Source organism: Prosopis cineraria, unplaced genomic scaffold (assembly GCF_029017545.1).
Source record: "Prosopis cineraria cultivar Desert tree isolate PC_DT_omini unplaced genomic scaffold, ASM2901754v1 PC9, whole genome shotgun sequence".
In the NCBI taxonomy this organism is placed as follows: Eukaryota; Viridiplantae; Streptophyta; class Magnoliopsida; order Fabales; family Fabaceae; genus Prosopis; species Prosopis cineraria.
Window position 1 is genome coordinate 24,561,055 of NW_026555340.1, and position 12,750 is coordinate 24,573,804.

General features: G+C 34.2%; 1 protein-coding gene and 1 pseudogene across 5 annotated transcripts; both read left to right on the plus strand.

Moving 5' to 3' along the window:
- The first annotated feature begins 254 nt into the window (after positions 1-254).
- Positions 255-3,788, plus strand: LOC129319965 (glutamate receptor 2.7-like). 5 transcript variants are annotated; one of them, XM_054965080.1, is made up of 5 exons: positions 260-471; positions 572-690; positions 1,427-1,555; positions 1,675-2,087; positions 3,117-3,788. In XM_054965080.1, exons 3-5 carry the CDS (start codon positions 1,444-1,446, stop codon positions 3,561-3,563), a joined length of 972 nt encoding a protein of 323 aa, XP_054821055.1. In that variant the 5' UTR covers positions 260-471; positions 572-690; positions 1,427-1,443; the 3' UTR covers positions 3,564-3,788. The 5 variants fall into 5 exon arrangements, 4 of the variants coding, with proteins under 4 accessions (XP_054821056.1, XP_054821055.1, XP_054821054.1 ...); XR_008595568.1 differs by having other exon boundaries at positions 255-1,555; positions 1,675-1,702; positions 1,900-2,087; XM_054965081.1 differs by having other exon boundaries at positions 259-1,555; positions 1,675-1,702; positions 1,892-2,087.
- A 2,558-nt stretch (positions 3,789-6,346) lies between these two features.
- Positions 6,347-8,042, plus strand: LOC129319701 (glutamate receptor 2.8-like; annotated as a pseudogene).
- Positions 8,043-12,750: the final 4,708 nt, after the last annotated feature.

Below are 12,750 nucleotides of genomic sequence, written 5' to 3' on the forward strand. Positions count from 1 at the left end.
AAATAAAAATGGAGGGGGTAGTTAGTTATAACAACTTCCTTTGCAAGGCATTGACTAGCTCTGTTTAATTCATTCATCTTTAAGGTGTCCTGTATTATTCAGCGAGACTGTTTAACATATTCTAGAATACGTCGCTTTCTAATCTGAACTTCCTCGAAATTAATTATAGCTTGTCAACTGGTAAGAAACCTTCAAACTGCGGGCGTGCTAGTTCATCAACGAAGCATATATAAAAATAAAGGGACGTAGCTGCACAAACGCAGACTACGTATATAGCTGTAGCTAGCTTCTTGGTTTCTCCATTTTATTGCTCAGATAATTTTTTTTGAGATGGCCAACCCAAATAACATTTACCATGGTTATCTTGTAATGTTTTCTTGTGCTGTGTTGTTAATAGCTCAGATTGGCGCAGGCGATGATGCAGGCTCACTCCAGGGAGGGAAGAAATTGATAATTGGTGTTCCCAAGAAAGTAAGCTTCGTCCAGTTTGTGGATACACAACTGAATCCTTTGAACAAGAGTCAGCTCGTGAACGTTACTGGCTATTCTATTGACATTTTCTTGGCTGCAGTAGCTTATCTTCAGCGTTCAAACTACAATATTTCTTTCGAGTTTAGTGCTTTTGTAGACAAAAATGGAAACACTATTGGGGGTTACGAAGCACTCATCCGCCAGGTTAATGAAGGAAAGGTTAGACACTTTAATTTACTGTCTTGGATGCATGTATTGATGAGGATCTCCTTAATTGTATTGGTGCTGGAGTAAAGAGAGAGAGAGATTAATTTCACCTCTTGTCACATGGGTTTTACAGAAGTCCAGTCTCTTTTCTCTCTTTTCAATTCATCAGTAGCAATACGTACAATTGAAGAGATTTGTTTCTAATATTGTTCAAGCAAACCAGGCCAGCTGACTGTATAACGAGGTTGGTCAGGCCTAGAATATCCAAGTTTTTCACTATTTTTTGCAGCAGGGTGTTTTGAATTTATTCTTTACCATAATCAACACTTGTGTTATAAGTACTACATCGGGAAGCCTCACAATTGAAATGTGATTTATAAGTGTAATGAGTTCTTCCACTAAACTAATTAATAGGCTAATCTTTTAGGTTGGACTCTCTTTTTAAATTTGCTTTCCTTTAAAAGTTTGAAGGACTCTTCTACCTAATTAAGCCTAGTGTTTTTGGGTTCTCCTTTTGTATTTGTGGTTTTATGGATTGATTTTTATGAACAGTATGATGCTGCAGTGGCAGATTTGATGATAGTGGCAAATAGGTCAAACTTTGTAGATTTTACATTACCATATGCACAGTATGATGTGAGGATTCTTGTGAAACTTCGAAATGATCCACGTTTGAATATGTGGATTTTTGAATGGCCATTTAGTTGGGACATATGGCTGTGCATTGTTGTGGTCTGTATTTTTACAGGAGGTATCATACTATTCATGGAACACAATGTCCAAGAAGATTCAACAATTGAAAATTCTCCCATTAGAAAACAACTTAGTGGGGTTTCTATCTTGTGGCTCCCTATAATGCAAGCAGTTTTTCTTGAAAGTGAGTCTTAAACCTAGTCAATATTTTGTTTGCAATTTTCTCTCTCAATATTTTCCAAATATTCTATTGACTTTGTGCAACATAAGAGAAAACATGAATAGTCTTTTGTATATTTGCAGGAGAATTATTGGCGAGGAATTGCTCAAGGTTTGTGTTGGTGATGTGGTTGATTCTGGTATCTATACTAATGCAAAGTTATAGTGCATGCTTATCATCAATTTTGATGGTAAACCAACTTCAATCTCATTACCCTAGTGAGGATGACATTATAACAAACCCTAAAATTTACATTGGATGCCACTATGGTTCATTCATAAGCAGCTTATTGGTTGATAGCTTGACAGTTGACAGTTCAAGGGTAAAGGAATACCCAGGCATTAAACAATATAAGGAGGCTTTAGACAAAGGAAGCCAAAGAGGCGGTGTCAATGCCATTTTTGACGAAGTTCCCTACATTAAAGTCTTCCTTGCCAAATATGGTTCAAATTATGCCATGGTGGGGCCTAGGCACCGCACTGCTGGATTTGGCTTTGTGAGCTTCCATTCTCTTTTCCTATCTCATTTAAGTGTTTTTTTTTTGCTGTAAAGTATTACTTGTCCTAAATACAAGTATCTCACACTTATGCACTAATTAAGAAAATTATTTAAAGTCAGTTTTTATTGCCTTTAGTAATTAATGTTTCCAAAATTAAGCATTTATGATAGGTAAGGGGATTTGGTAAGAATAAGCATAAATTCAAACACTGGGCATCGTGAATGATATCTCCATTATACTCTACGCAATATTGTACATTTGGTTTGTACATTGATCTTAGCATCATCATTCTCGTCCGAAAACTTGTTACTAAGTTTAGTGGAATCATGACACCTACTAAATATCTCGTGAACCATGACTCCTGTACTAAAGAAATTCTCATTGTGATTAAATTACCTTCTGCCCTTCATCAACTCATTCCCTCCTTCAAGCTCTTTATCTCTATCATACCTTTTTCTGTTGTTGCTCTGTTTTGATCACCCAGATATCAAATAAGCTCACATGGTAATCAACATTCCTATCAATTTCATTTATATCAATTTTATTACTTTCGTTTCTAACGACCAAATAGGTACTAAATAATACTCATTCTTTTCAAAAATGTAAGGCATTTTTTGAAAAGTTAAATGTTCAAAAATAGAAAACATTTTTATTCTTTTAAGGTGTAATCATTGCCCTTTTTTTAAAAGTGCCCTTATTATAACGACTTTATGTTTGTTGTAGGGTGTTTAATAGGAGTAAATATGGATAGATAGAGTTAATTGAAAAGTAAATAACTATTTTATTAGGGGGTGAGATTTGATTAAAAATATCTTATATTTTTAAACGGAAAGAGTATAAAGATAATTTATATTGTAAACTTTTGTCATATTTGGTACATTGAGGTATAATAATAGCAAAAACATAAACATTGGTGTGTTGTATATGCATAATATTTGTTTGGTCCCTTTGTCTAATTAACATGGTTGTAAATTCCAATACTAATCATAACATGTGATTTGTTCGAACATTTGCATAATTTTTCAGGCATTTCGTAAGGATTCGACCATAACCTCGTACTTTTCCCAAGCCATATTAAATATAAGCCAGAGTAAAGAAATGGACTACATTGAGGATAGATATTTTAACACTCGTGATGATGATGGCATATCTTCTTCATTGTCATCAAATGATGACAGTTCCAGCCTCACCGCATATAGCTTTGCAGGTTTGTTCGTAGTATTCGGAATTCTCTCGCTGTTAGCTTTGTTAATCTCTGAACATCGTTTTTGGAGAAGACATGTCATGCTAATGAAAATGTATAGCAAAAAATTCTTGAGCCGGAGTTCCACAAGAACCAATAATATGTCAGAGGAAGGCTCTAGAACAAGAAGAAATGATGAAGATGGAGAAGGTTCTATGAACAGAGAAAATATTGGGTCAGGAGATGGAGAATACAAGCACGAAAAGAAATTGGTGGCATCTATTCCCTAACTCTATAAATGGGTACTTAAACATTGCTCGGATAATTAAGTTTAGACTTTAGAGCCAGTTAATTAGGTTGTGTTAAGTATATTCAAGATTGTCTTGGAGCTCAGGCACATGAAAACCGTCTGTGGGTGTGTAATTGTATATTAATGCGTGCGTGCGCGTGTATTTATTCAACAGTTCTGGACTTTGGCATCTGTGAAGCATATTTTCTTGGTTTGGTTTTGGTCTTTTCCTTTTCTTATGCGCATTTTCAAGTTGAGTAGTCCTTCAAGGAAAATATGTTTGACAGAGATTAATTAATCATGTGAGGTTTAATTTAAAGTTATATAACTTACAACAGCATAGACCTACAAGTGGAAAAGCAAGTTTCAAGCATTGTTTTGCTTTCTTATCATTATTTCATATGCCAATTTATTGGATTCAACATTCATTTTTCATCACGTTAAGCATTACCGAAAGGGGTAAAAAGAAAACCAAGTTAAAATGAAAATTATTGGTATTCAATATCTGTACATCAGGAGCTATATATATATATATGCACACACACACGAGCGTACCCCACAGTAACTAATCAACATAATACATAACCAATTCAGTTGAGATACAACTAATTTACAACTAATTACACTGAATTAAGTTGGACCTGACATTGAGTTTCAAATTTAGATTTAAATTTTGATTTTAAAAAAGATAATGGCGGAACGGGTTTATTTGCCCGTCCCATTTTAGCCTGCATGAGCTAGTCCCAAGCGCAAGCGGAATTTTTCAGCCTATACCAGACATAAAATGAGCTACAGGTAGCTCCTCGGGCTAGCCTATTTTGGGGACGTGATTAAATCTATGTTTCGAAAGCACAGTCGAAATTTGGACTGGAGATATTAACTTCTGTACTTCCATAAATATATGTAGCTAAAACCTTTGAAGTTGGAACATTATATGTGAGACCATCGAAAATTCGAAATTTCAAGGAAAGCGTCAAAATAATAAAAGATCAACGTGTGGCCTTCCTCGTCTTTAGTCTCTACCTTGTGTGGCCACTCAAATTCTCAGAGCGGTATTTTGAAGCATATTTCAAGAAAATTAGCTAAATATATATATATATATATATATATATTCTTGGGACTTTAGCAAATTTAGCCAACATTATATAGTTAAATAAAATTAATAACCTACCTTTTCTTAAATTAAGATAATGGCCGTTTTTTTATTTATCTTTGATACAAAAGACAAAATTACCCTTTAACACTACAATACTTTGATTCCCCCTTTTCACATTAGTTTCACTTTCACTCACCCAAAGATGTGGGATGACACTGCACTCTTGATCACAATGACGAAGAAATTGACAGTAGACAATGAAACAGCTCACACTGATGGATAAACAGAGTTCGAGATTTAGCTAGGAGACTACAAGAACGCAAGGCAAGGCAGACTGAAAGCTACAGATTCAATTTGAAAAATCACGAATGCAAGGTGAAGAAGTTTGAAACTGCAGTTTTTACACAAAGTCACACTAAAGTTGCAGATCCAAGGTGAGAAAGTTCGATCAAACTCTGTTACAAAAGTTAAAGTTCAAGCGAGAGTTTCCTGAGATTTTGTTTGATCTATTTTGAGAAAATAATTATGTATTTTTTGTGTTACTGATCTGTAATACTATATCATTGATATACAACTGCGTATCGATTATAAACAAGTTTATATTTGATTGTCTGGTTATGTTGATCTACAATAGTATATCAATGATATATAATATAGTCATATCAGTGATTTTAACTTACCAATTTATTTATCATTAATGTACAGTTATATATCAATGATATAGTATCATAGATCAGTAATGGAGTTCTTTTTTAATGTCTAATGTCCTCTTCGTAATATCTAGAAAAAATAGAGAGAGAGAGAGAGAGAGAAGAAAAGCTTTGTGATGAAGATGGCGATCCAGAAAAATTAGATAAAAAATTTTGATGAAAAAAAGCATTATATAAAAGATGATTATGATGATCAAGAAAAATCAGATCCAAAAATATGATGAAGAAAATATTCAGAGATAATAAATCAGAGAGGGAGCACGGACAATATGATTTTTGATGATCAAAAGGACAAATCCAATCAACCAAAGATTAGTTAAATCAAATATATTTTATTTTAATAATAAATTTATTCTAAGGATAAAAAAGAAAAACACATCTAATTGATTTTATGAATGGGACATATTCCAAAATATTTAAAAACTTCATCCATAATTTATGGAAGTTGTATTTTTTGAGGCCATTAAGCTAATTTTCTCTATATTCTTTAGTCTTTGCAGTTTTATTTATAAGGTGGAAAGACAAGAATTTTTTTGATCCAAGTCACATTATTAATTTTTCCATCAGGATTTTTTTATTTATAAGAATATCCATCACGTTAAGGACCGCTGAATTCCCACAAAGTCACATAAACGGAGCTCTCATAATTAAAAACTGATGAACATTGAAGAAAGTGTAGGAAATTACTCTCCCTGTTATGACTTGGTAAATTAATTATATGTCATTAATTAATATGTCAATTCGAACGAAAGTTCCAAAAAACCGGACGGCGCATGAAAACCATCACGTGACTGGGGATGGATCAACACTGAAACTTCTATTTTTTGGACGGTGGAGTAAACTAAAGTTGTAGCAATAAATTGAAAAAAAAAATAAAAAAAGTGCTGCGCTTATAAAATGTAACATTTTTTTCTGTAAATTAAGACAATTCAAATCCCAATTTTATTTAACTAATATGGGCTTGTATTCTGCCCAAAAATGTCATGGGCTTTGTCAGTTTGTGATATTAAGTACGACATCCCACAAACGGGTGACTTCGTGGGCTGGGCGGGGAGGAATAATGGCCCAATCTAAACATGAAACTGCGATTCCGGACGTTGTGACCACAGAAAATTGGAGCAAGACAGATGAAAATCAGAGAAATATCCAAGGCCATTTTATTTTATTTTATTGTAATATTTGTTTTCAACATTGTACTCTTGCAAACGTTAAATCATTTGGTGATGGCATGTTTATTTTTTTATTATGTGTGTTGTTGTAATCACATAATTAATAAAAATATAAAAAATATTTAATACGCGACTGTATTTTGAATATTCTTATCTCTATTAGAAATAAAGATATATGTGCACAATAAAAAGGTTAGCTACTGATCATTAAACTGAGTTTCTTTGCCCTTCTAAATATTAAACTTCCATTCATTACATCTGACATGAGAAACTAATACTAATTAACTAACGTTTTCTTGATTTGTCCTCGTCAAATGTAATGGAACACAGTACGATGCTATGGTGGGAGATGTGACAATTGTGGCCAACCGTTCAAGGTTTGGGATTTTACTTTGCCATACACACAGACAAGAGTATCGATGCTAGTGACAGTTCAATATGGGAGGCACCTAACCGCGTGGATTTTTATGAAACCCTTCAGCTGGGGCTTGTGGCTTAGCATAGCCATCGCCTCTATCATCATCGATTTCGTCATATTGATCATGGAACGCAATTTCAACAATTTTCCAGAAAGAGGATCCCAAACTTCACAGAAACAGCTCAACGTAGTCACCATTCTATGGTTTCCATTATTACAGGCCGTGCTTCCTGATCGTAAGTTCTAAAACTCACTTCTTTCTATTCATTCCTACATTATATTCCTTTGGTTACTATATCTTGTACATGTGTTCAACTTTCAAGAGAGGTTGTAGTCAAGAGCTGCTCGAGATTTGTGCTAATGGTTTGGCTACTATTAGCGTTTGTGCTCATGCAGAGTTACACTGCAAGCTTGACGTCGATATTGTAGTGGATCAGCTACAATCTAGTTTTTTGAATGTGAATAATCTAAGAAAAGGGGGTTATTACGTTGGATATCAAGCTAACTCTTTCATAAGGGAACTTTTGGTGCAGAGATTAAAGTTTGATCCCTCCAAGCTTAGGGCTTAGAGTAACCTTTCAGAATATCAAGATGCTTTAGCAAAAGGAAGCGAAGTAGGTGGTGTCGCAGCCATATTTGACGAAATTCCTTTTCTTAAACTTTACCTCAATAAATTTGGATCCGATTTCATGATAGGTGGACCAACCTATCGAGCAGATGGTTTTTAAGAGCTATCTTGAATGTGACTGGGAGTGATACAATAGATCACATTCAGAAGAAATATTTTGGGGATGATAATAGTGGAGGCGCCCAAGATCAGACTGGACAAGTGTCGTCAACTACAACGAGCCTCACATTTCATAGTTTTCAAGGGCTTTTCTTGGTCACGGGAATTGCTACTTTTGTAGCACTGATAGTCTCAGAAAGTGCTATTTGGCATAAACCCATTTCAATGGCTAGAGCTTATAGTGAGAGGTATTCGTTCGGCACTAGTCCACGTTCCAGAGATAACTGTGTTCATTCAATGGCTGATTCTCCAACCACAATAAATATTTCAGCGTCAAATTCACCAGATGGAAACGGATAATGGTTACTAAAATTAAAAGTTGTACACAAGTCTATAGTTGATTGTGTTGAGTAATTGGCCTAATACAGATTCAGCTGACTTAGGATGTGAATATCTATATATATATGAAGATGGAAATGTACTCTTTTGTAGGACAATGTATATACAATACGATAACGAAACACAGTAGTACACTTAAATTTTGGTTTTGATAAGGTGTATGTGTGACTGTGGGTGTTTATACATGTGTTTGTCTATTTTGGTGTCCACTTTAATAGGCAGCCAAACATGTTAATAATTTGGGAAATGAGAAAATCTTGAGAAAGTTAGAATTACCGGCATTTCAAGTAATTAAAGTGTAAGAAAAAATTTAAATTAAAAAAATATAATAAAATATGTATTTGAATTTGGATCAAATCTAAGAAATATAAGTTTTTGTGGATCCAAATTCAAATCTAAATCTCCTACCTCCAAACACAATGTTAAATTAGATTTTAATCAATTCAGATATTAATTTAATAAAATCTTTTTAAAATGTTCAGGCCAAGGCTGTGCGCAAGATGATATAATATTGGTCAGTTTAAATCTCGGTTCGTCAAATATAAAAAAAAGGTTTGTCATGATGAACGAGTCAAGCTAATGTTCAACCATGGATATAGAATCAATTAAATTATGAATAAAATATAGCTAATGGATATGCATGGATCGATCGTATATTAATTCAAATACTATTATGTTTCAGGTTAACTAATTCTACAGTCTAAACAAACTTTTTTATTTTTTTGAAATCAAAGTGGTAGACATGTGTCTGAACAAGTTACAACAAATTGCATAGGAAAATCAGCCTGATACAAATTAAAGCCAAGCAATCAAAAGGTGGTTCTTCTAAAACTTGTGAGGTAATCAAAAGATATGAGCATCTTTGGCTAGTCAGCCAAGTAAAGCACATCACGTGGAGAGTACATGATTTCAACATTCTAGTTGAAAAAAGCAAGTGATGCACTTGGCCTAGTTTCTATTGGAAACCTGAGATAGAAAAACCAGAGATAGAGCAAATATATTGATGAAGAATTAGATATGGAGGCTAGCTCCTTCATTGATATATATAGTGTAGAATATTCAATACAATTGTGATACGTATATAAGGATAATATAGAGCATATTTGTACAGTACAAAGGACAAATTCGATCCTATCCATATCATAACTAATTACAAGATTAGAAATTAATTCTATTCTTTAACTCTTTCCCTCAAACGAGAGGGGGTGTCAGCTAAATAGAGTTTTCTTTTATAGGTAGAGAATTGAGATTGAGCAAGAGCTTTGGTCAAGCAATTTACTACTTGACTATGTGATGGTATGTATGTAATCTCAAAAGTGCCTGCAAGAACTTGATCTCTAACAAAATGCAAGTCTATTTCAATGTGCTTAGATCTGGCATGTTGAATAGGATTTGTAGCTAAAGCTTTTACACTAAGATTATCACACCATACTATGGGAGGTTGTCTAGGAGAAAAACTAAGTTCATATAACAATGAACACAGCTAATTTACTTCAACTGTAGTATCTGCTAATGCTCGATACTTAGATTTAGTACTAGACTGAGAAACAACTCTATTTTCTAGAGGCCCAAGTAATTAATGAATCACCTAAATAGACATAAAACCCTGCCATTGATTTTCTATCATCCACATTGGTAGCCCAATCATCATTAGTAAATGCATTCAATTCAAGAGATTTAAAGAGTTTAAGATGCAAACTAAGACCATATGTACTTTTAAGATACCTCAAAATTCTTTTAACACCTTGAAAATGAACATCAGTGGGTTGAGACATAAATTAACTTAATTTATTCACTGAAAAGGTAATATCCGATTTGGTTGTTATGAGGTATTGCAAAGCACCTATAGCTTGATGGTAGGCAATAGCATCATTTAAAAGAGTGCCATCACTAATCAAAAATTGTCTGCTAGTTACCATAGGTGTAGTAACAGGAGCTGAATCAAGCATACCAAAAAGCCTCAGAATATCAAGAATATACTTGGCTTGGCTCAGATAAAAACCAGAATAGGTTCTAAAAATCTCAATACCCAGAAAGTAATGAATAGAGATGAGATCCTTGAGTGAGAAAAGACTATTTAATTTTTGAACAAATGAGTTTAGATAATTGGAACTATTACTAGTTACTAAAATATCATCAACATATATGAGTATAAAAACAGTCAATCCATGATTCTGAAGTATAAAGAGAGACATATCACTTCTGAAATTTTTAAAACCCTACTATAAAAGAGTCAAATGTAAACGATTGTACCAGGCACGAGGGGTTTGCTTCAAACCCTATATGGCTTTATTCAACTTGCCGACATGATTCAGTTTGGTGAAATCCACAAATCCTTCAGGCTGCCACATGAAAACCTCCTCTTGAAGAAAACCATTGAAGAATGCATTGTTGATATCGAGTTGGCGTATCTCCTAGTGAAAAGTGACAACAATAGCAAGAACTATTTACACTGTTGTCGTCTTTACCATTGGACTGAAGGTCTTGCTGTAATCGAAGCCAGGTGTTTATTAGAATCCCTTTGTAACTAATCTAGCTTTATGCTTGAGTAGAGAGCTATCGATATTAAATTTGGTCTTAAAAACCTACCCACAATCAATGGTCTTCTAGGATGCATGAGCTAGAATGAGATGCCAAGTTTGATTGCGTTTGAGAGCTTTGAACTCATCACTCGTTGCCATATCGAAATCCCTAACGCCTCTCGAGCTAAAGTCGATTCAGTCGTGGTTGCCAGAGAAAGTGGGTCTTCAGATGCTAAGAGGCCAACAAAGGGGAATTTGGGCTTAAAAATATCCCTTTGGGCCCAAGTCACCATTTGGTGACCTTGGGTGGGTTCTGGTACAATAGGGCTTAAAGAAGGAGATGTGCTTGAGTCTGCCACCATGAGAGGCTGTGGGGATGCATTTGAAATAATAGCAGGGTTTAGGTAAGTGGATGGAGTAGTTATGCGTGAAGTAGGGACTACATGATCAGAAGGTACAGGTAATGATTCATCCTCATGTTCTGAAAAAGGAGTAGAAGGTGGTTGTGCATGAAGACATATATCCTGAATTAAAATAGGAACCCCACTACTATCTCGTGTAGAGTTACCACAATGACGATTTAAAAATCTTGTAGCAAAAGGAAAAGTAGAAAGGTCAAAAATAACATACCTAGAGATATATATACGACTAGTAGACCTTAAACATTTGTAGCCTTTCTGTTGAGAGGCATAGCCAAGAAAAACACATTTTTGATTTTGAAATTAAAATTTATAGTCATTGTAAGGCTTTAGACATGAGTAGCAAGCACAACCAAAAGGTTGTAGAGCTTTATAGTCCGACTCTATTTTATAAAGCTTGAACAGAGGAGTTTGATTACGCAAAACAAGAGTAGGCATTCTATTAATTAGAAATGTTGCTATTTGAAAAGCTTCAACCCAATAAGTTAATGGCATATGTGCTTGAGCCAATAACGTGAGACCAATCTCAACTATGTGATGATGTTTTCTCTTTACTCATCTATTTTGTTGAGACATATAAGAACAAGTATACCTTATATTAATCCCATATTCTTGAGTTATAGGAATTAATGGCTTGAATTCAACACCCATATCACATTGAATATTCTTAATCGTGTTTCCAAAATGATTTTCAACTAGAGCTTTAAAATGCTTGAATGCTTGAATGGATTCTCCTTTATGTTTCAGCAAACATAACCAAGTATATTTGCTAAAGTCATCCATAAAATGAATATAAAACTGATGTCTATAAATCGACTATACTGGAGATGGCCTTCATAGATCAGTATGAATTAAATTAAGAGGTAAAGTAGTATGTGAATCAGAAGTATCAAAGGGAAGTTGTTTAGCTTTTCCTATTTGACAAGCTTCGCAAACATTTTGTAATTTTCAAATTACAATTATTGCAAATTTGTTTCAAAGTCCTATTACAAGGATGCCCTAGTTTATGATGCCATTTAAGAAAATCTGCTAAGCAAGCTTTAGATTTAAAAATAGCAAAATTAGCTTTAGCTTGAGGAATAGATCATTGAAATACTTTAAGTGGATGAAGAGGCATTGGGCACATTCCCTAACATGGTTTCCCTTACATTAACACTTGCCCTATCAGCTTGTCCTTCACAACACATCCAAAATTAGTAAATAGGATATCAACAAAATTATCTTTAATAAGCTTATGTATACTAATCAGATTCTTTTTACAGGTAGGAACAATATGAACATTGTTAAGTTACAAGTTGGCAGAACCACAAGAGAGAGTAGACGTGCTAATACCATGAATAGGTGCTTTCTCACCAGTACAGGTAGATAAATGAGCCTTACTAACTGAGTGAGATTTGTCAAGATTTTTAGTTGAGGAAGTGACATGATAATTAACACCATTGTCCATATACCATGCTGAATCATTCATAGTGTAAGGAGACGCATAGTATGCTTAAAGTGAACCATAGTTAGCAGCTGAAGAAAATGATTTGTCATAGCGATGGTAACACTGTGTAACAATATGACCAAGACATTGACACAGAAAATAAAAACTACCATGACCTCTAGAGAAATGACCTCGACCATGGTTAGCACAAAAACCATGATTACTATGCCAAGCACCATTGTTGGAATCAGACCGTGCATCATTTTGAGCCACATTGATAGAAGGTTAAATAGTCAAGTTGG